Here is a 24,726-nt window from a genome sequence, read left to right as displayed (position 1 = left end):
ATTTGGGTTAACCTCCTCAATAAGAGTGGCCTTATCATTTTTAGGCCCCAGACTCTTCCCACCAAATTAGGCTTGATCCAGAACTACTTCCAAAGATAAATTGGGCCTATTTAGATCTCCTGCACTTAAACTTCTAATAAGCCCATCAGGTCCATTAAATGATTCCAACACTGCACCGCCTCGTCTTTCACTCCCTTCAGCCTCCCGTACTAATGGTGCTTGCAAACTTATGTTGGGTACTGGATGGACCAGAGCATGATTGCAAATTCCCATCGCTGCAACTGCCTCATTAACCATCGATACAGAGACTGAGTTACACGTGATTTAAAACAGCCCCCACCAACCCATCATTAGTCTTCTTACCATTTGCCATGTCATGACTTCTGCCCACATCAGCCACAATATTACCCACGTCATCACCTTCATTTCTGCTTCCATGATAAGTTGCAGAACATTGATCACTACCATCCATGGACTTTGTTGACAAATCCCCAACTTCGACTACATGAACAGGGTATGATCTACCATCTTTTTCCAGAATAACCAATCTATCAATACGTTCCAAATGAGATGTACAGATTCTGATTTTCCCACACTTCAGAGACTCCATGCTCAAGACATTATGATCAAGCTCAACTACTTCCCCACAAGCACCACCAATTTTCCGGAAGTTATTAACATTCCAGAGATTTGGAGGCATTCCAAAACAACTTAACCAAACCAATCTTTCATTGTCTTACCTCATACCTTTATTCCAGTCGATGATTGAATCACACCATTCCAATAACCAATCTCCAAAGCTGTTCTGCGATTGCTTCAAGTCTTCTTGTGATTTAAAAGTGATAAACACATTCCTCGCTCCACCTTCTCTAAGTTGTATTTCCTTCAAACCTCTGTTTCGACATTCAGTCTTGAAATCATCGAATTTGCAATGAGGTTTAAATTTGATTACTGTCAGTCCTCCCTCCTTTCAGCACCTCAACATAGGAACTTCTCCCTCCAATATCAGCACCAATTAAACTTGTTACCCCAGCTGGTTTTTGTACTCCTAGTCTTAGATTTATCAAATCCTTTTCTTTCCCAAAATCAGCCTTTTTCACCTTCAAAGACTTATCACCACACCATACTCCATTAGCTTTCTGAATTGCAATCCTCATTGCAACCGGACAGTCATATCTTGCAAATCCAAATCTGGTTTTCGTCGCTTTTTGCCTTTTCTCTGGGATGTAAACATCTTTGACAACACCAAATTTTGATAACATGGTGAACAATCCTTTCGGATTCATTGAATCCGGAATCTCATTGACAAAGATCGTGTGGAGATGTCCTGCCGCTCCATGACTACCTTGTCTTCGTCGGAATACTGGATTCCACCCACCTTGTCGTCACTCCATTTCTTTTCGTAATATTTTTTTATACAATTCATTTCACCACAGTAACTTACCATTGTGCTTCATTTGGTTGGTGTGATGGAAAATTAAGAAGAATGAGAAGGTTGAGGGATATAAAAGGTTAAATAATGATTTGACAGTTGAACATGTAGATTTTGGTAACTAGGTTTTCATAGCAGTTACATGAACTTTTCAGATTGTGAAATTTTGGTTCTTCATAATTATTTCTCATTCCCTATCCGAAGTAAAACATAACGTGTTAAAATGAAGACTCAAAACTCTGTTAGTATAACACTAGTTACCGGGTGTTGCACATTTGAAAATGTTGCCATCCCTTGTGCTTAATTGGCTGCATTAGTTAGGAACTGACTTGCATCCCAACAGAAGCTCGTATAAATGCTAACTATTCTTTATTTATGTTCAAGGTTAAACTCTACTCAAAACATAATAGGAAAATCAACTAAGCAGATTGAAGCAGACGTAAGGCTCGCCAAGTACTTTAATCCAAGTGAAGCAGTTAAATATGGCGTTATTGATAAGGAACCTCTAGTTAAAACACTGAATTTATTTTTATTTGGCTTTCAGGTGTGAAAGAGGCACAACTTAATTAACTGTATCTAATACTAGACCATGATTCTGATGAATATTCAAGTAAAATAAAAGTTACTTTCTTGTCATTGTCCCATAAATTATTTCACGTTTAATTACTTTCATTTCATGCATGACGAAAGGATTCTTTCAAATAGGTCAGCAGTAACAATCAGTAACCCCTTTTACCATCAATTAGTTGAGTCGAGACAATTATTCTTCCTTCATGTCAACTCCTTTGTGGCGCGTATTGTTAGCTTCGGACCACAAAATCTATACAAACTCATGCTACTGTTGTAGGACAGTTTATCCTTGAAACTAAAAAATTTGGACCGAGAAAGGGTTTTTCTTCCCCTTTCCTTCAGTACTCCTCCCATCTTTTTTTTGTTTTTTTGTGTGGAAAATTTGTTTTATCTAAGGAAGGATGGAAACTTCTTGTTTATAAAATAATTGAAGGGTATAGTTGATGAACAAAACTGCTCTTTCCAAATGGAATTGAACCTTTTAGCAAGTTGTCGTTTTTAGTGTGATTTGTGCTCACTGGTGCCGGTCATGTGCCTTCTCTCTTTTAGCACTCACCATTACACCTGTTTTTGTGTTAGAAAAGTATTTGCTTCTTCTTTTCATGGCACTTACCAGCTTCAGGCAAAATGACATCCGGAAGGAATGGAGTAGCTGATTTAACTTTTATGGTAGTTCTCTTTACACCTTGCTCCTGCTTTTTGATTATTATCTTGTTACAGTTGTTGGGTTGCAACGAGAGTGATTGAAGAGAGGCCTTGTTGGTTGGTAGAATGGTATACCTTTTGTTGCTCACTAATTCGTCCCTCTTTCATCCCCACCTCACCAAGTGTAGGAAGGAGATTTTGAGTCATAGTGTTGGAACTATGAATCACACAAACAGATGCTTTAGTTTTTCAATCCCAACAGTGTATTATTTATCATATTTTAAGTGGATATTTGATCTTAGATATGTGGAGTTAAAAAAAAAAAAAAAAGGAAAGGAAAGAGAAAAGATGGAAAAATAAAATGAAGTGAAAGAAGCCAAATTCTTTCTTTTGTTTGGTTAATTCCATTTTATTGTTTGGTTATCCATTAAAAAAAATGTGAATATATATAGTAACTAATAACATTTTACTTTCATTTGGAATATCATGTTTTTACCATTGCTGTTAAGGTTGTGAGATTTGGGGTATTGTGGTTGAATTTTTCTATCTATTTCTCTCTCTTTATTTTTAATTTGTTGGTTGACATCATTCCTCTTATCATTAATTCTCTCTCTCTCCTCGGCATGCAGAGGCGGATCAGATTGGCAAACTAAAGGTGCAGGTCTTTTGCAAGTGCACTAGGGTTTCAGTTTCCTTTCTTGTTTCAGCCTCTTTTTGGGGAATTTACACTTTTTACACACATGCCTCGTTTGGCATGTTATAGTTTTAGTTTAAAAGTCAAAAAGTTACTAAAAAAATCAAAAAGTCTATATCATATACCACAAAGTCAAATATTCTCTTTTCTCTCTACTTTTTGCATATCTTTTCGTAAAATCTAAAAAATCATTAATATGCTTGGTTACCACTTTTCAAAAATACTTTTCAAAAAATTCTACTTTCTTATTTTCCGTATTTTTTTGTTTTTACTGAATTTTTTTAATATTTTGAGCAATTTTTTTAATTTTTAAACATACCTAACATAAATATACCTAAAAAGTAAAAAAAAATAAAAAAAAACCTTTTAAAAATTCACTAAATACCAAAAATACGAGAATTCAGTACATTTTTTTATATTTTTATGTATTTATTAATTTTTAAAAATATTTTTTCACAAATTTTTTACTTTTTAGATACATCTAAGTAAGGTGCATCTAAAAAAGTAAAAAAAAAATGTTTAAAGATTTAAAAATATTCACTAAAAACAAAAAAATACGAAAACCAAAAAATTCAATTTTCAAAAAACTAAATTCAGAAAACTCAAACCAAACACACTGACTAGTTTTTTTTACTTCATATTTTAGTCAAAAAGTTAAAAAGTTGTTAAAATAACATATTCTCAAAGGAGGCCTCATCTAGCTTCAATGAAGACGGTTTCAAACTGAATACAAGAAGAGCTCAAAAACTTCTAACACGAATTTGCCATATTTGAACCTTTTTCTTTCTTTTTTTCAAATTGCTTATTCACATCTCACCCATCTTTTTCTTTTTCTTTTTTATTTATTTTTCCTTTCAAAATCTCTACTCAAGCTTATGATTCAAACATAACTTAAGATTGTTATCAACAAAAAAAAAAAAAAAACAATTACCACAACTTGTTCAGTGCTCCTCATTTTCTTCTTATTCTCACCTTTCTTGTTCATGCACACATTGCACAAGCATAGTAGTTACTATTAAGGCAACCACTTATATAGGTCATGTATTAGGAAGACTAATGGAAGGTGTTCCAAATCAAAAGTGTTTCTTTATCTTCATTGATAATCTTCCTGAGCAAACTTACAGTTGGTGGCTTAGAAGAGTTCGTAATAGATGTGGGATGATTGTGGATGCTTTTATTCCTTTCAAGAGACGTAGATTTAGTAATAGTAAGTTTGGGTTTGTAAGACACCTTAAGGAAGAGGAGGCCGATGAAGTTGTTGGTTCGTTCAATGGGGTCTGGTGGTGGGGTCAAATACTAGTGGTGGAAAGCGCAATCATTCTCTCTGGGAAAAGACTGATTTGGAGAAAGAAGAAGACTCTTTTGCCTCATTCTCTCTCCCCAATAGTTTTTTGCCTCATTCTCTCTCCCCCAATAGGCAACCAAATTTGGGGGCATAAACAAGACCTCGAAGACCATTCACCGTATTCTATAGAAGGAGTCGAAGTTAACCCAAATGGTTCTTCTTTCACTGTTGAAGCGAAAAGAGATTGATGACTCTTGGGTAAAGACTAGTGCGGTTGGTATATTTAGAGATTTCAAAATTATTCCTATGATTGAGGAGGCAATGAGAACTGAAAGGGTCAATTTCATAATAATCAAGTCGATTATTATAACATAAAAGACGATTTTGACGGCCTTAGTGCGTTCATAACCAAATTTGTCTAGGTAACACTATAACATAAAAGAGTTTTAAAGGTTAAATATTTTGATTTTTAAAAAAAAAAGTTTGTTGCAAAAAATATTTAAGAATTAATTTCCATCGTCACCAGGATAGTTGTTAAAAGAGAAACAAGATTTTTAGTAACAAAATTTTGAAAATGTCACTAAAAAATAGATTTTTATGGACAAAATAATTTGATCTCAAAATGACTTATTTTTTGACACAAAAAAATTGATCCTAAAAAGATAATAATTCATCATCACTAATGTCTAATTTTTGTTACTGAAAATATAATAACGATATTTTTCGTAACAAAAATGTTTGGTGCCAAAAAAATAATTTTACCCGTAAATTTTAATTTCTAAAACCTTAATTTTTTATGGTGTGGGTTAACCCTTTGCTGTTAATTAATAATAGGCCATAGCTTTTGATTAATGATTTTAAAACCATCAACTTGAAATGTTGATTAGGAATGTATAACCCTGTTGATGTCAGGTGGTGGTACTCCCATTTAATGAGTAAATTTATTTTGTAATAAGAACCACAATAGAATCTATTGCAATTGTAATTTATCTTAAGTTGAAAAATATTAGTCACCACTCTCCCAATTTCTGGACAATTAGTTATTTTTTTAAACTTATTTAAATTATTTATGATTTATGAATTGTAAATACTAGCAAATAAACTGATACAAACTCCTGCGAGCTTGTTTGGTACAACTTTTAACAAATTAAAAATTAATAATAATAAAAAAAACATAAATTAAAAACACCTCATCTTGCTTCTTAATAATGAGAAGATATTGAGAAGATATATAAGCAAAAACTATCAAAAATAAATAAATAAATAAATCATAACTTGCATCAAATAAACTGCATTAAACAAGCTTTGTATTAAATGGCTAATACACTTGATATTTTTCCTAATATGAATGCACAACCTGCCGACGGCTAGTTAAAATTAAATTACAAATTCTTGGAATTGATAACATCAGGCAACATTAATTTGAATGAATATCATTATGTGTGTGTGTGTTTTTATAATACTCAAATGGAGGGCTTAAAATCAACCCAGTTAATTATATATGAAAAGATGAAAAGTTAATATTATTGTTTAACAATTTTACATAGAACCTGCATAACAATTAACAAGACTTCAGTCCAAAAGGAGAGGCCAAGATAAAATTTGCAAAGTGGGCCATTCCAGTTTTATAAATAAAATAAAATAAAAAAAGCATTCGCCTTTCAATACCATTCCCACAACATATTATGCATGCTTAGAAAGTTGGAAGATAAAATCATGTCATATACATGGAAAATTTTACAATGTGCATCCTTTTAAATGGTACACAATGTAAAAAATTATGATTTTTTATGATGAACGTTATCATTGTTTGTGATGTGTGTTATGATATTTTGTAGTAAAGTTATAAATAGCGAATTTATGATGTGCATCATAAAATTAGGAATGATAATGCTATGATATTTTGTGATTTTTGTTATGACACTTTGAGATTTTGTTATGACATTTTTCAGTGAAAAAATTATGAAAAATATACCATATGCACCTTTTTGAGGGCGCATATTGTAACATCTCCCCATATACATTTATGAGAGAGAGAGAGAGAGGAGGTTGATATATATATCAACGAAATATTTTATCGGAATTATTCACATCCTACGTGGCTTTTTATGTGGCATGCCTAATCCATTTTTTTTTTTTTTTTATAAATATTACAAGTCCTACACATAGATATGACACTTATTATATAGTACATAAATAAGGGAATCCAGCTCTTGGAAAGACAGAGAATTTGGATACACAAAGATTCAAGCATCTTTTGTGCCATCTGACAATGTCAATTGTAAATGGGTTTGCTAGCCATTAATCTGCTGCCACACTAATTGTAAATGGTCTTAAGGGGTCAATACAGGTGTCTGTTTGTACACATCTCTAAGTGGAAGAGAAAAAAGGTGGCAATTCTCTCATCCAGCCCTCATGGCTTCAACTATAAATATGTGATTTCATATGTGAGCTTCCCATCCCCAAAATCTTTCCCTTATTCATCATCTTCTAAGATAATAGATCTTATTAAGAATAAGAAATGGGTTTTGCAGCTAAGACCTATTGCTCTCTTCTCTATGTCATGGTGCTTTTGCCTCTAGTTTGTTACTCCCAGGATGCTTATGTGTGCTCTAGAGCAACCTATTATGGTAGCCCTGATTGCTTAGGGACTCCAAGTATGTATTCTCTCCTATATATACACACATGGTACTGATGTATATGTGTATTAGCAAATATATATATGTATGTATGTACATTTCTACATTAATGGTTTATCTACGATGATTAAAATGTGTTTAATGATGTTAAATTAGCTGGAGCCTGTGGGTTTGGTGAATATGGAAGAACTGTCTATGATGGAGGCGTGAGCGGGGTTTCTAGGCTGTTCAGGAATGGAACTGGCTGTGGTGCATGCTATCAGGTAATTTAATTAAAAAACAACTTTAATCTTTTTGAGTTTCTTTGAGCTTGAAAGTAACAAAGAATGAAGTGTTAGACACTTCTAAAAGTATATTTGGAAGGATATGCATAAATACTGATAAGGATATGCATAAATACTGTTAGGTTCCTACCTAAAATTTCAAATAAAACAAATAAATATTTGATTGTGAGGCTTGTGACTATGTTAAAGTACAACTTTAAACTATATGCCTTTCTTGAAGGCAAGAAATAGGCAGCCAATTGAAGTTGCTTCCGAACAAATAAAAAAAGTAGCTCCCTTATTTTTGTGTCTACAATGGAAGTTATTTGTTTGTTGACAACTACAGGTTAGGTGCAAAGTACCACAACTTTGCACTGAAGATGGAGTGAGGGTAGTGGTGACAGACTATGGTGAAGGGGACAAGACTGACTTCATCCTAAGCACTCGTGCCTACTCAAGATTGGCACGTCCCAACGCAGCCTTGGATTTGTTTGCCTATGGCGTGGTTGACATAGAATACCGGAGAATTCCTTGCCAGTATCCAGGTTACAACCTCATGGTCAAGGTTCATGAGCACAGCAGGTTCCCTGAGTACCTAGCCTTAGTCATGTTGTACCAAGCTGGCCAAAATGACATCACTGCCACAGAAGTGTGGCAGGTACAGTCTTCTAAACAAATTTGATGAACTGGGTATTGTAAGCAAGTTGTCTTGTGTACATATCATTTTAAGGGCAACCTTGTGACGAGGCTCTTGCTAAAGCAGGGTCTGGAAAGTCTAATAGCCATATATTTTCTTGATGCAGGCGGATTGCCAGCAATGGAGGGGTATGCGAAAGGCCTACGGTGCAGTATGGGACATGGCTAACCCACCAGCAGGGGCACTTAACTTCAGGGTCCAAGTAAGTGGCAGTGCAGGGTTGAAGTGGGTGCAGCTGAGTAGTGTGATTCCTAGTGAATGGAAAGCTGGGGCTGTTTATGACACAACCATTCAGCTTACTTAAGCCCTATTAAACTCCTAATCCCAATGAAGACAAATATATCTCAGTATATGCAGAGTAGGAGCTGCTTATTAATTATTTCCTAGTAGTTTTGATTAAGTGATTAAAGTTATGTTTGTCTATGGTGTTAGAGATAGTGCTCTTCACCTTTCTCAATAAAGAATCGGATTGTGTACTATGTTTGTTTATTTCACATGCAAATAATGCAGCTAAAAGAGTGTGGACCCAACTAACTCTCAACCCTATCCAAACTCTTGGTGATAGTCTGAACACTACGATTTTATGGTTAAAAAATAAGAGTTAACAACCTTTTAAATAAATAGTTTCAAAGGCCAGCTCAAAATCAAGCTAATTTGCAATAGAAACTAAACAAAACGCCAATCTTATGTAAGAGTAAAGGGTATTGATATTGCAAGCAATTTGTCACTCCTAAGTAACCATCACATTAAACAAATATGAGAAACATAATGTTGCAATGCAGAAACACTACAAAAAAAGTCACGTCATAACTCTTCCACAAAATTCACATGTACAAATTCCAAATCATGCAAAATCAGCAAAACATGAAAAAAGTGCCATCATTCCAAACTATAGAAGGTTACCAGGTTAGCGCTTCAGAATTTTCTCCCCAAAATCACTAATTCAGCACATGTTATCAGAAAACAACTTGACTACTTGAGAAACCACTGTCAAAAAACTGATGTACAGACTAACATTTGAGCTGCCACTACCTCAGAATATGATATGAACGAACCAACTATTTTAACCTTCTTTCAATTCTACTCTTGTCTGCCTCCATCAAAAGCAAGGCTTGCCCATCTAAACAAGAACCATAAGCAAATCCCTGAAAATTAAGGGATGAGATGTAAAGTTTTTGCATTCATGAATTAGATTCTATATTACTTTAAGCATGAAGAAAATTTTATGATTTTTGAGGGCAGCCAATTCAAGCAAATAGAGCTGAAGTTATTTCTGTACCATGTCCTCCCCAGAGGTTTACGCCACTTTGTGAATTGGCCAGAAGTAATATCATTTTATATCTATAAAGTATGATCATAAATAAAAACCAGTGACAACATGATTTTGGGAAACTATCATAATGATAATGACATAATTAGATAACTGTTCAAGGTGTCTACATCAAGAAAACATGATTACAGATGAGAGAAATAAAAATGCTGGAAGAAAGACCCTCAAAGTTACAACATGCAAATATCAAGACATAATATGTTTTAGTTTGACTGAAATAACTAATAATTTCAGAAACAAGAAAGAGAAGATGATGCACACAGCCAAGCCCCATGGCAAAGTTACAGTGATGCAGGAGTACAGTAGCCTGTAGCCAGTGACAAACACCCACAGCAACCTCTCAGCCAAGGTCGCCTCCAACCCAAATGACAATTTGGAGGTGCAAAGTATTGAGTTACATGTAACTCAATCACAGCTCACATACATACCAACAAGCACAAGGAGATATTGTAAAACATTGTATATTGTAATCTGTTAAGGTCCTGCAATCTTTGTTTATGTAACTTTATGTCATGTTGAAAAGTTTAGCAGTGTTGCGGTGTGTTTCAGTTCATGAAAATGATATTTGTCTGTATGTGTGCATCCATATCTTCTTGTTTCTGTTGGGGCATCCCAAGTACATGCTGAAACTAATTCAATATACAGCCTAGCATGGAGAGTAATAATAAATCAGGTTCCACAACAAAGTAGTCAACGAGAACTTACATTAAGACACAAGGAATCTCTAATTCTGGAAAACCCCAAACTTTGTTCCCTGCATCAATACATCCTGCTAGTGCACTCTGCAGCACCACAATAGCAGCTCTTCATCTTAATATTTCCACTCAAATCTCGAACCTGATTGATGAAGTAATTATGGTGGTAAGTCAGCTCCTTCAAGGGAGGAATGTTTTCTGCAGCAAAAAGCATTATGTGGGGTTTACTCTTGTCCTCGTGATCATAGAGGACATTCTGAGCATAAAGGTTAGGGGAACAACTATGGTTGATGAACCTCCCCACATTCCCACACTGTGCTGCATCGATTGTGAAATGCTCATCCTTCACAGCTTCACTAGAACTTAACTGTACAACATTCTTGAGAGTCAAAAGTAAACCAACGAGAGAACAATCACTGAAATTGTGTCCAATATCAAACAAGTATTCATCATTTTGTCTTTTTTCAGCTTCCTTGTCTTCAAGAAGCTCCCCAATATACTCGCATATAAAACTTCCTGAAGGAATAGAAGTTAGGGATCTAACACCCCAGCCGTTTGACTTCGTTTTGAAGATTTCAAGCTGTATTTTCATGCCATGCTGACTGACTTTATTATAGCAAGAAGGAGGGCATTTGCAAGAAGGACCACACTCATATACTAGAGGCTTTGCGTCAACGATAGCCCCATTGCAGTTGTATGGAATCTTTCCTCCATTATTTAACATACATGAGCATTTTTTAGAGTCCAAGCATCCACCGATACAATCACAACCCTTGGGAGCAGTAGGGCAGTACCAATCAGGATATTTCATCTCAGTTATATAATTGAATTTGGGTGGTCTCTCATTGTCTATGGTGTTCACAGCACAAATGGGAAATAACTCTTTCCCTCCTGATATATCACCAACACAAAGAGCCTCCCGAATTTTAAATCTTTTTGATTTCTTCACTTCTTTCCAAGCAAGCTCTGGTTGGCCTGGAATTCTCTTCAACTCGAACTTAAAAACCAGCTTACCATGTGGCCCTACATCATGCATGTATCTCTCAACTGTATACAAGCCATCATAAGTATATGTCAGAACAATCTTGCCTCTTGCATCCAAGGTAGATAATTTTGTCTCTTTAGAACCATGGATTACCCGAACAGGATTCTTTGCTGATATACTATTTTTCAGAGCCAAGTTTCCTTTTTCAAGTTTCTGGTCTTCAGGTTGTTGTTTATTCCGACCAGTTATATTTCCTCCATGACCAGAGTATATTAAAACATCAGGGTTGTCCAAATCATCTGCATAACCACCTGAGGCAACAATGCTTGTTGCAATGATCATCCCGTCATGTTTCATGTAATCAATACCAGCCTGATAGAGACGATGAATGCCAACAAGAGCAAGCTCCACCCTGTATTGAAACTCATCACCTACATCGACTCCCGGCACTGATCCTATTATCTGTTTGCCTGTGTTAACTTCTTTTCCTTTAGCTCTGATAATCTGTGCTGCTTTCAGATCAGGCCTTCTGCTCGAGTATGCTTCTTTCTTCAAATTTGCTTCTTCTCCTTGCAAGAGCTTCCTACAAATAGCTTGGAATAGACGTTGTGTTTCCCTCACTTTGTTACGCACATTACCATGACTCGAGCTATCAGGACCAAAAGGAGGCAGGATCACTTGAAAATCATGTGGTCTCTGACCTGCAGAAGAATCTTCATCTTGCTCACATATGGAAAAATCTCCCTTATCCTTGACAACCTGTGCACCTTTATTTTCATATGAATCCTTTCCAGAAGGAAGCAATTTCTTTTTCATATCCCTCTTTTTGGCATTTGTGTCTCGAACATCCTTGTCCAATTCTTCAATGCCAGTCCTTGCTCTCTTTCTCACTAGACTACATTCCTCTTTAGCCCCCACTGTCTCTCTTGACAGCGTACCCTGCACAGCAGCCTCAACTGGAGCAATTGAAGTCTTGTTTCCCAAGGCAATTCTCAGGCGCTCTTCCTCAGTCGGACAAATAGCATTCATTCCACAAAAAGGAGGGAATTCACGAATAGCTCTAACCCTTCTCCTAAAATATTTAGCTTTCAGGTTAGTCTCCTTCGAAACATTGCCATCACTAGTAGGCCACTCTAGAGGAAACCATGTTTTTGCACCACCTGATGGAACCCTCCTATCAGCCATAGAAACAATCTCCAACACAATTTTGCTTTCTGGTGCACCCTCACTCTTCACCACAGCCTGAACTTCCACTTCGTGCAACTCCTTTGCCAAACAAAGCCTAAGCCAAGACAGTTAGCAAGTTATTCAAGCTCTACTTAAAGACTAATGAGTTTTAAAATCTATTCTAGATAGACTTGCTTCGGTAAGGAATCGATTTGAAATGGCATTTGACAAATTGAATACGAGTCGAACTCAGAGTAGCTTGATTCATATTATGGCCTAAAAAACGTGCATAAATTATTATGTTTTTAAATGAAAAAGGAAATTTATATATATAAATTATATTTAAAAAAAATAAATTAAAAAAAAAAAGGAAAATGGTGCTGAGAAACAAGTGATTTTTGTGAAAACAACAATGGCAAAGAGAACCGAGACAATTCATGCCCAGTATTGATGCATCCTAAGTAAGCGAAGACGCCAATTTAACAATATCCAGTTCCAACCTAACTTGAAATGACTCATAACCCATCAAATAGACCACCAATCAACAATAAACATGAGAAATTAACTGTTTGGAAGCTGAGAAAGTAAAGAAAGCTTAAACTAACGCTAAAAATCAGGTAAACCAAGTAGAAACGCCAAAGAAAACGAGAAATGTATAGTGATTCCAACCTAACTAAAAATGACTCATAACCCATCAGATTGACCTCCAATCAACAATAAACACAAGAAATTAACAGTTTCGCAGACAAGAAAATACTAACGAAAAAAGAAAATGGATGAGAAAGTAAGAAAAAGCTGAAATTAGCACTAAAAATTAACTAATTATGCAGAAACGTGCAAGAAAACGAGAAATGTGAAGTGATTAAACGAATATTAAAATTAAAACAAATCACAGTTAGAAGTGTAAAAAAAATGAGGTTTAAATCAACCTGATTTTGAGAAGAAGACCAAGAGATTCTTCGAAGGACTCAATGGTGATTCGTCGGTGGACTTCTGCAGAGAGTTGGGATCGAAAATTTAGGGTTTCTTGGTGGAAAATTTATAAGCGTTTCTGGAAAGAACTCCATGAGAGAGTGAAGGAAAAGTTTATGCTTTATATGGAAAATGGGCGGTGAAAGAAGTAAATTTTCATTTTGGCACGAAATGAAAAAGGGATTATTCTTGAAGCGGTAAGATGTATGTAACTGAAAAACCGTTACGAGGTTTCGTATCTTATATTTTTGGTAAAACATATATTATTTGTCCAAAAGGGGATGTCTATCATTTTAATTTAATTATTTCTTTAAATGTTAATAATCTGTATATGTATCACTTATCTATTTATGTATTTGTTCAATATTATCAATCTATCCACTTGATTTTCACCAGCTGTCGCCGACCACCACCACCACCGCCACCGCCACCGCCACCATCATCCGTTGGTGACTTTTAGACGACTTTTTTAGCCAATTTTTCGATAATTCTTCCGACGTCAGTAAATTTTCGATATGTATCTTTACCACTAAAAAAAGATTAAATGTTAAACCATATAAAATATGACACAATAAAAATGAACTTTTTACTAAATAATCCTTTTGTTTACTCACCTTATAATGTTTGTTAACAAATTCATCTCTTCACTTTCTTTTTCTTTTTCCTTTTTTTTTTTATAATATTTTTAGTATTTTAGGAATGTATCACATTTGACAAAATTTTTAAATGAAAATTAAATGACTTACTAAGCAGAGCTAAAATTTAACACCTTTTCTTTTTTTTTTTTTATAATATTTTTAGTATTTTAGGAATGTATCACATTTAGAAAAACTTTTAATGAAAATTAAATAACCTTCTAATTAAGAATTTAGACGGATTGGTTTTAATTAAGAATTTAATTAATTATAGATTGTATTTTGTTTAGGACACTTAGCCAGAACTTCTATTCGCTTAATCTTAGATATTTTGGTTAAAAATATATTATTTGTCCAAAAGGGATGTCTATATTTTTAAAATCTACCCATCTATTTATCTGTTTAAATGTCATATATTTATATATATATATATATATATTACATATTAATTTAATTATTTCTTTAAATGTCAATAATCTGTATATGTATCACTTATCTATTTATGTATTTGTTCAATATCATCAATCTATCCACTTGATTATCACCAGCCGCCGCTGACCACCACCACCACCACCGCCACCATCATCCGCTGGTGACTTTTAGACGACTTTTTTGGCCAATTTTTCAATAATTCTTCCGACTTTTAGACGACTTTTTTGGCCAATTTTTCAATAATTCTTCCGACGTCAGTAAATTTTCGATATGTATCTTTACCACTAAAAAAAGATTAAATCTTAAACCAAATAAAATATGACACAATAAAAATGAACTTTTTACTAAATAATCCTTTTGTTTACTCACCTTATAATGTTTGATAACAAATTCATCTCTTCTCTTTCTTTTTCTTTTTCCTTTTCGTTTTTTATAATATTTTTAGTATTTTAGGAATGTATCACATTTGGCAAAATTTTTAAATGAAAATTAAATGACCTACTAAACAGAGCTAAAATTTAACACCTTTTCTTTTTTTTTTTATATAATATTTTTAGTATTTTAGGAATGTATCACATTTAGAAAAATTTTTAATGAAAATTAAATAACCTTCTAATTAAGAATTTAGACTGATGGGTTTTAATTAAGAATTTAATTAATTATAAATTGTATTTTGTTTAGGACACTCAGCTAGAACTTCTATTCGCTTAATCTTAGATATTTTGGTTAAAAATATATTATTTGTCCAAAAGGGATGTCTATCTTTTTAAATCTACCCATCTATTTATCTGTTTAAATGTCATATATTTATATATATATATATATTACATATTAATTTAATTATTTCTTTAAATGTCAATAATCTGTATATGTATCACTTATCTATTTATGTATTTGTTCAATATCATCAATCTATCCACTTGATTATCACCAGCCGTCGCCGACCACCACCACCACCACCGCCACCATCATCCGTTGGTGACTTTTAGACGGCTTTTTTGGCCAATTTTTCGATAATTCTTCCGACGTCAGTAAATTTTTGATACGTATCTTTACCACTAAAAAAAGATTAAATCTTAAACCAAATAAAATATGACACAATAAAAATGAACTTTTTACTAAATAATCCTTTTGTTTACTCACCTTATAATGTTTGTTAACAAATTCATCTCTTCTCTTTCTTTTTCTTTTTCCTTTTCTTTTTTTATAATATTTTTAGTATTTTAGGAATGTATCACATTTGGTAAAATTTTTAAATGAAAATTAAATGACCTACTAAACAGAGCTAAAATTTAACACCTTTTCTTTTTTTTTTTTATAATATTTTTAGTATTTTAGGAATGTATCACATTTAGAAAATTTTTTAATGAAAATTAAATAACCTTCTAATTAAGAATTTAGACGGATTGGTTTTAATTAAGAATTTAATTAATTATAGATTGTATTTTGTTTAGGACACTTAGCCAGAACTTCTATTCGCTTAATCTTAGATATTTTGGTTAAAAATATATTATTTGTCCAAAAGGGATGTCTATATTTTTAAAATCTACCCATCTATTTGTCTGTTTAAATGTCATATATTTATATATATATATATATTACATATTAATTTAATTATTTCTTTAAATGTCAATAATCTGTATATGTATCACTTATCTATTTATGTATTTGTTCAATATCATCAATCTATCCACTTGATTATCACCAGCCGCCGCTGACCACCACCACCACCACCACCGCTACCATCATCCGTTGGTGACTTTTAGACGACTTTTTTAGCCAATTTTTTGATAATGCTTCCGACGTCAGTAAATTTTCGATACGTATCTTTACCACTAAAAAAAGATTAAATCTTAAACCAAATAAAATATGACACAATAAAAATGAACTTTTTACTAAATAATCCTTTTGTTTACTCACCTTATAATGTTTGATAACAAATTCATCTCTTCTCTTTCTTTTTCTTTTTCCTTTTCTTTTTTTATAATATTTTTAGTATTTTAGGAATGTATCACATTTGGCAAAATTTTTAAATGAAAATTAAATGACCTACTAAACAGAGCTAAAATTTAACACCTTTTCTTTTTTTTTTTATAATATTTTTAGTATTTTAGGAATGTATCACATTTAGAAAATTTTTTAATGAAAATTAAATAACCTTCTAATTAAGAATTTAGACTGATGGGTTTTAATTAAGAATTTAATTAATTATAAATTGTATTTTGTTTAGGACACTCAGCTAGAACTTCTATTCGCTTAATCTTAGATATTTTGGTTAAAAATATATTATTTGTCCAAAAGGGATGTCTATCTTTTTAAATCTACCCATCTATTTATCTGTTTAAATGTCATATATTTATATAAATATATATATATATATATTACATATTAATTTGATTATTTCTTTAAATGTCAATAATCTATATACGTGTCACTTATCTATTTATATATTTGTTTAATATCATCAATCTATCGACCTGATTATCACCAGCCACCGCCGACCACCACCACCACCACCATCAACCATCGGTGACTTTCAGATGACTTTTCTTGCAAATGTTTTGATAATTTTTCCGATGTCAGTGAATTTTCGATACGTATCTTTACCACTAAAAAAGGATTAAATCTTAAACCAAATAAAATATGACCCAATAAAAATGAACTTTTTACTAATTAATCCTTTTGTTTACTCACCTTATAATGTTTGTTAACAAATTCATTACTTCTCTTTCTTTTTCTTTTTCCTTTTCCTTTTTTTAACTCCTTTTCTTTTTTTATAATATTTTTAGTATTTTAGGAATGTATCACATTTAGCAAAATTTTTAAATGAAAATTAAATAACCTTCTAATTAAGAATTTAGACTGATTGGTTTTAATTAAGAATTTAATTAATTATAAATTGTATTTTGTTTAGGACACTCAGCTAGAACTTCTATTGGCTTAATATTAGATATTTTTGGTTAAAAATATATTATTTCTCCAAAAAGGATGTTTATCTTTTTAAAATCTACCCATCTATTTATCTATTTAAATGTCATATATATATATATATATATATATATATATACATATATATTACATATTAATTTAATTATTTCTTTAAATGTCAATAATCTATTTACGTGCCACTTATCTATTTATATATTTGTTTAATATCATCAATCTATCCATCTGATTATCACCAGCCACCGCCGACCACCACCACCACCACTACCACCATCAGCCATCGGTGACTTTCAGACGACTTTTCTAGCCAATTTTTCAATGATTTTTCCAACGTTAGTGAATTTTCGATACATATCTTGACCACTAAAAAAATATTAAATCTTAAACCAAATAAAATATGACCTAATAAAAATGAACTTTTTACGAATTAATCCTTTTGTTTACTCACCTTATAATGTTTGTTAACAAATTCATCTCTTCTCTTTCTTTTTCTTTTTCCTTTTCTTTTTTTATAATATTTTTAGTATTTTAGGAATGTATCACATTTGACAAAATTTTTAAATGAAAATTAAATAACCTTCTAAACAGGGCTAAAATTTAACTCATTTGGACGCAGAGCTCACCTTGGTTTGTATAATATAATCACATTGGTTAATCTAACATGTGTCACATCACATGACATTAAAAAAAATGATGAATATAATAGAAATAATAATTTATTTACATTGAAAAGAAATATTTTTAAAAATATCCCTGAAAGCTTCTAGACAGGTTAATTTAACATGTGTCACATGATATTAAAAAAATGATGAATATAATAAAAATAATAACTTATTTACATTGAAAAGAAATATTTTTTAAAAATATCCCTAGAAGCTTCTAGACAAACTAGTTAGTGTCACATGACATTAAAAAAATATGAATATAACAAAAATAATAATTTATTTACATTGAAAAGAAATATTTTTAAAAATATCTTTGGAAGCTTCTAGACACTCTTTCTTCGATAGAAGAAAAGTTTTATTAAACACACCTATACCTTCATAGATTAAAACATGCTTTGATTTAAGAAAAATTAAATTCAGCCTATTTAACTTAAAATATTTACAAAATAATGGAAGTGCAACTTTTTTGTGATAAAGAAAACATAGCAAGTTACACCACAAAAAGATTCTCACCTTTTTGTTATTTTTTCCACCACCTCCCATTGATTAGTAATTTCTCCTCTCTAACAGGATTGATTTGAACATTGGAATATCCAATTTTGGGTTAAATTATCATAACCAAATCTTCTTTTCTTTTTCAAGATTGTAGGATATTAGTTTTTTAGTAAAATTAAATTACAACTAAAGGTGTAATAACCACATTCCTTAATCTTCTATTAATCACTAATTAAGAATGCTAATTATGTGTTTATTGTGTGATTTATGTGATATTTGAAACTGTATCTGTTAGTTGTAGGATTATCTGTTGAGAATTCTGCTTTGTTACGGAAATTGAAGGCTTTAATGGTGTTAGACCACGAAATTGACTAGGTCAATAAGTTATTTGGAATTTTAGAATTTTATGGCAAGTTTAATTAGATTTTTTATTTGGATCCAAATAATTATAATAAATTAATTAGCTTAAGTTAATTAAAACTATATCAATGTGATGTAATGAGCTTAGCTCATTTTGTTGAGCTCAAAACCTATCTAGAGAGCCTTAAAGAAAGAGATAGACTACACTTTGATAGAGATTATCATCTAGAGTAGAGGAAATGAAGAATTGTCAAGGAATTAAAGGAGATTTGAGAAGATCTAGCTAATAAACTCTAAATCCAAGCTCTAGGTAAGATCGTCACTCTAAATTTTTGTAGAATTCACCATGTAAAAGTTAAATTCATGAAGTTATGAGGCCTTTTACATGGATTGAGAAGAATGAGTTAGGATCACCATGAATGTAGTCAATACGGGTTGAATTGGAACATGCATGTACAATTCATCATTTTCAAGCTTGATTTTCAAAGAATTCACACATGCATGAGGGTTTTACTTGTTATCCTAAAGGATTTTACATATTTCTCCACTCAACACCTCATATGTTCATGATTTAAAGGAAAAGAATCTACTTTGTTATATGCATGGTTGAGAAATAAAGTTTTAAATTTGCTTTTGAGGAATTACCATGATTTTGAGCTTTGATTTTGCACTTTTGGCTTTGTGTTCATGTTTTGGATGAAGTTCTACGAGTTTTTCAAGGTTATGGCTCAACCATGCAAACTGAAGTTTTGGAATTTGTGTTTTGAACTTAAAAGTCAATTCTAGAAATTCCAGAATTTGGTTGCACTGCTCAAGCGATCAAACCGTCGCTCAAGCGCACTTTCAAAGCTCTTAGTATTTTTGTGGATCAATGCAGTTGGCTCAAGGGACTAAATGTGCACTTGAGCAAACTCACATTTGCATAGCTTATGACTTGAGCGACCAAGAAGTTGGCTCGAGCCTAGATTTTCAACATCCAAAAGTTTTGCAGACTTTGCAGACTACTCAAGCAATCAAGGGTGCACTCAAGAAATCTGCTCTATTTTCAGCATTTTTGTAATGCATTTCTAACACTTGAGCGAACTGCTCTGTTTTCAGTATTTTTGTAATGCATTCCTATGTGCATAAATTCATCATCATTCCATTATAGGCATTTTTAAGCCATTGTTTAGACAACAATAATGAGGAAATGAGTTACAAGTTATATCTGTTTCTGAACTGATGTTTTATGAATTAATGAATGATTGTTCATTTTCTAAAATGTAATTGTGGCATCCTTAGCACCTGTATCTGTTATCTGCAATCTGTTATCTGCTATCTATCACAGAGACCTCTATCAGTTAGTTCCATTTTCTTGGAACTACTGTCTAACCTTTAAGGTTAACTGTATTGACGGCCATCAAATATGACTATTCTGGCCTATATGACCAACTCTACTGTTTTGCTTATGGATGTACCACGTATGACTGCTTATAAGTACAAGTATGATTTTGATATGGTACAAATTTTGATTCTAGAATTGATTCCATTGTTATTTGTTTAACTGTTTTATTTACCGTAATGGACATCATTCATTAGCCCTTTACGTTGTTGTTATTCACTAGGCTCCAGCTTACTATTTATATTTATGTATGTAGGTGATCAAGCGCATGACCAAGCTTAGAGCCTTCTGTCCAGAGTCTGTTTTTGCAAGTCAACCCTTGTGCCTCACGTAGAGGTTTCACAAGTGCCATGTGTCAAGGGCTCTTGTGTTCAAGGATTAAGTCCTTGCTTTCTTTTGTTAATTAAGATATTTGAATATTAAGACAAGTTTTTGTATATAGAGTTTAATCCTTTTTTAATTTGACTGTAATGTGTTTATGATGTAATAATGATGCCATAATATATGTATATAAATGTGTAAATTTTTCTATATTATATAAATCTGCACAGCTCATTGGATGATTTATTTTTTTTTATCTACTTCTGCTAGCTCCTATATTTATGAGTTTGTTCAAGAAGGTATTTGATAACCTTAAGATTACTGGCTAGGCACTTCACTAGTCCCTTGGGACAGGGGTTGGATCGTGAGAAAAGGGTAGGATATTAATTTGTTAGTAAAGTCATATTATACTAAAGGAGTCACCGTCCTGATATTCTCCTTAATAAAGTCAAAATTTTTCCCTTACACTTCCATAACTAAAAATGATAGGGTTACTTCTAGGGCAGCAAACGAGTCGAGTCGAGCTTTAGTATGTTTGGGCTTGTTTATTAAGATTTTAACGAGCTCAAGCTCGAGTTCGAGCTGAATAAAAATTTAATGAACTAAGCTCGAGCCTGTTCACGAGCCTTAACGAGCCAAAAAAATTATAAATTCATACTTGCATGTGAAACTAAAGTTACAATTAAAACTTTGATTATACAATTATATATACAAAAAATATAAACATACTAAAAAAAAGTCCATATTTTATTAAAATAATAATATCTACTACCACTATTATATAAATGTACTATCTATAGTTAACTATTATTTACATTTATATTTTTTAAATATATAAATAGGATATTTCTCTTATTTTCTATACATATTTTTATATTATTTAATATATAAATAATAAATATTAAACGAGCCAGCTGACGAGCCGAGCTTTAGAATGTTTAGGCTTGTTTAGTAAAAATTTAACGAGTTCAAGTTCGAGCTCGAACGCAAAAAATAAATAAATTAACGAACCGAGTTCAAACGAGTTCTTACTGAGCCGAGTTTGAGCCTGTTCACGAACGGCTCTATTCATTTGCAGCCCTAGTTACTTCTTCTTCTTCTTCTTTTTTTTTTTATTTTTTATTTTTAATTTAATAATATTACTTTTGTAATAAGCGCTTGAATTATTCATGTTCAATACAATACATATGGGCCACATTTTTACTCAACTTTGTTCATAGACACCAAATTAATGATTGCAGATATAGAGAGCGAATGTAAATACATAGAGGAATTTGTGTAGAAAATTGAGGAAAATTGGGTGTGTTTTTATCTTACTTGGCTATTTCTAAAATAAGTAACTCTTAGATAAAAAAAAAAAATATTTATTTTTGGTTTAACAAAAAAGTTAAAAACCTACTCAGTTTTCTCATTAACCCATCAAAAAAAAAAAAAAAAACTTTGTAGCATTTATCTAACATACCAATTTTTTTAGATTTTTTTTTTTTTGAAAAAAATAAAATAAAAGGTAATTCCCAAACCAACATGTGTAAGAGTGTGTAAAGGATAAGAATATCATAATCGAAAACAAAAATGCTTTAGAGCTCTAATATAAGAGCTCTAATAGCTCTTATGGGAATGTGGGACCTACTCTGATGTGATGTTTGTGCCTTGCCTTGTTTTTTTTTTTTTTTTTTTTTTTTATTGCTTGGACACATCACTAGAGCTCAAATTAGAGCTCTAGATTTAGAGCTCTCTAGCATCTCCCTAATGGAAAAAAGGGTGTTCCATAGGGACAGGTTTATAATAAAAAGAGTGATCCATGGGGATAGATTTATAAGAGCAAAAATTTAATTCATTTGAACGTAGAGCTCGCCTTGGCTTACATAATATAATTACATTGGTTAATCTAACATGTGTCACATGACATAAAAAAACAATAATAAATATAATAAAAATAATAATTTATATTTACATTGAAAATACATATTTTTAAAAATATCCTTGAAATCTTCTCGACACTCTTTCTTAGATATGAAGAAAAGCTTTATTACACGCACCTATATCTTCATAGATTAAAACATGCTTTGATTTAAGAAAAATTAAATTCAGCCTATTTAACTAAAAATATTTACAAAGTAATAGAAGTGCAAATTTTTTGTGTGCAAAGAAACACATCAAGTTACACCACCAAAAGATTCTCACATTTTTGTTATTTGTTATTTTTTCCCCACCTCCCGTTGAATAGTAATTTCTCCTGGATTGATTTGACCAGTGAAATACCCAAATTTAGGCTAAATTATCATCACCAAATCTTTTTTTTTTTTTTCCCTCCAAAATTGTAGAATATTAGTTTGTTATCATATTACAACTAAATAGTCACTGCTATTTCTATCAGTTTGAACTCCTGATCTTCTCCTCAATGAAGTCAAAATTTTTCCCTTACACTTCCATAACTAAAAATGATAGGGTTACTCTCTTCTTCTTCTTCTTCGTTATTAATAATATTACTCTTTGAATAACCGCTTGAATCATTCATATCCAATACAATACATATGGGCCACATTTTAACTCAACTTTGTTATTGAACATCAAGTCAATGATTGTAGATATAGAGAGAGACTGTAAATACAGTGAGGAATTTGGGTAGAGAATTGAGGAAAATTAGAGGTTTGTTTCTATCTTATTTGACTATTTCTAAAATAAGTAACTCTTAGCTAAATAATAAAAAAATTATTTATTTTCGGTTTAACAAAAACATTTAAAAAAATTACTCAGTTTTCTCATTAACAATATATTTATATATAATTTTTTTTTAAAATTTTAAAAAAGTGAAAAAAAACACAAAAAAAAAAAAGAAAAAAAAAAAGAAGTAACTCCCAAACCAACACGTGTAAGAGTGTGTAAAGGATAAGAAATATCATAATGGGAAAAAGGGTTATCCATAGGGATAGGTTTGTAAGGGGTTTTATTACTTACGGGTGAAGTTGTATTAAAATTTTGCACCACATGAGCTAAACAGCTAGGTTCGGTAGGTTTTAATTTTAAAATTTTGAAAATTGAAGGTGATTGACTCTGATATTGCCGATTTAAGTGAGGATTAGGCGTCTATATGTCTACTAAATTATATTAGATTATTCACAATTATGTGTTGTGTGTATTAAAATAACTTTTTCGACAATGAGTTTGTGAAAGGTTTATCTAATATTTGTCTATGTAACTATAAAGTATTGTACTCGTTGTTTTATTTTATGTTCTGTGTCATGCTGAATGTTTCCACAAATTATTTTTGTGGGATACTTATTGTCACGCCCCAAAATTCGGACAATTAAATATTAAATTAGGACTAAACCCCAATAACATTCCATCATCCAAATCTTAGGGGTGAATCAAAAACTAAATGCACACCAAACCATCCACCATAACTTCATAACTAACCAATACCTCCACATCCAGGTAACAATAAATAGTCCAAACAACTTAAATAAAATACGGTTACAAATCATGCCAAATTATTCCAATACTAAAGTCATAAAAACAAATAATAAATACATAAACGATTATCCACCTTACGCTCAAGAAAACATGAGAAATCCCAATAACAAGTCCAACAACTAAAGTAATTCCACGTCACCACTGTAGCCTCAACTAATCCTGTAAAGGAAGCTCGGCTGCGCTCAAACAGAACGCACCCGAGTTGCCAAGAGACAAAACGGGTCAGTATACAGGTATACTGGTATGAGTACAAGAATTGATACCCACGTGCCCACCAGACAAACAAAAATACATTTAATTCTTGTTACGGGACAAGACAAGTAGTTCCAACCGCACCGAGACAAATGGGTAGTTTCTCAAGATACAGTGGCATTTAGTTTCTTTCCCGTACACAACAAAATATAAATTGATTATAAAATAGACAAAATAGAAATAAAAATATGGTGGGTCAGCCCTGCATGAAAAGTTAGTAAGACCCACCATCCTGCAAAATAAAGTTAGTATAATTTAACCATAAACAATTTGTTAAAGAAGTAGAAAAATGCACCGATTCATGTTTAAGTAATTCGAATTGACCAAAACTCAAAGGACGAAAGTTGTACAGAATTAAATTTCCTAAAAAAACAACCTCGAAACTCTGCAT

At 32.1% G+C, this 24,726-nt stretch overlaps 1 protein-coding gene and 1 pseudogene across 2 annotated transcripts; one reads left to right on the top strand and one right to left on the bottom strand.

Annotated features, from left to right (window-relative positions):
- The first annotated feature begins 7,084 nt into the window (after positions 1-7,084).
- On the top strand, positions 7,085-8,704 carry LOC114316566 (expansin-like B1). Its single transcript, XM_028263256.2, has 4 exons — positions 7,085-7,283; positions 7,422-7,528; positions 7,875-8,186; positions 8,332-8,704. The coding sequence occupies exons 1-4, from the start codon at positions 7,148-7,150 to the stop codon at positions 8,527-8,529; spliced, it is 753 nt and encodes a 250-aa protein (XP_028119057.2). The 5' UTR covers positions 7,085-7,147; the 3' UTR covers positions 8,530-8,704.
- Positions 8,705-8,945: 241 nt separating this feature from the next.
- LOC145792667 (histone-lysine N-methyltransferase, H3 lysine-9 specific SUVH5 pseudogene) lies at positions 8,946-13,657 on the bottom strand (annotated as a pseudogene). Its single transcript, XR_014332384.1, has 3 exons — positions 13,332-13,657; positions 10,261-12,517; positions 8,946-9,370 (listed from the first exon to the last, which is right to left on the bottom strand). The product of XR_014332384.1 is annotated as a histone-lysine N-methyltransferase, H3 lysine-9 specific SUVH5 pseudogene (transcript).
- Positions 13,658-24,726: the final 11,069 nt, after the last annotated feature.

Source organism: Camellia sinensis, chromosome 6, assembly GCF_055761805.1.
Source record: "Camellia sinensis isolate YWXY chromosome 6, ASM5576180v1, whole genome shotgun sequence".
Lineage (NCBI taxonomy): Eukaryota > Viridiplantae > Streptophyta > Magnoliopsida > Ericales > Theaceae > Camellia > Camellia sinensis.
This window is presented reverse-complemented; position numbering and strand designations above follow the sequence as displayed.

Coding starts and splice junctions, on each gene's coding strand:
- LOC114316566 (XM_028263256.2), top strand. CDS start 7,148: ATGGGTTTTGCAGCTAAGACCTATTGCTCTCTTCTCTATGTCATGGTG. Junction 7,529..7,874: donor GCTGTGGTGCATGCTATCAG/GTAATTTAATTA, acceptor TGACAACTACAG/GTTAGGTGCAAAGTACCACA. Junction 8,187..8,331: donor CTGCCACAGAAGTGTGGCAG/GTACAGTCTTCT, acceptor TTCTTGATGCAG/GCGGATTGCCAGCAATGGAG.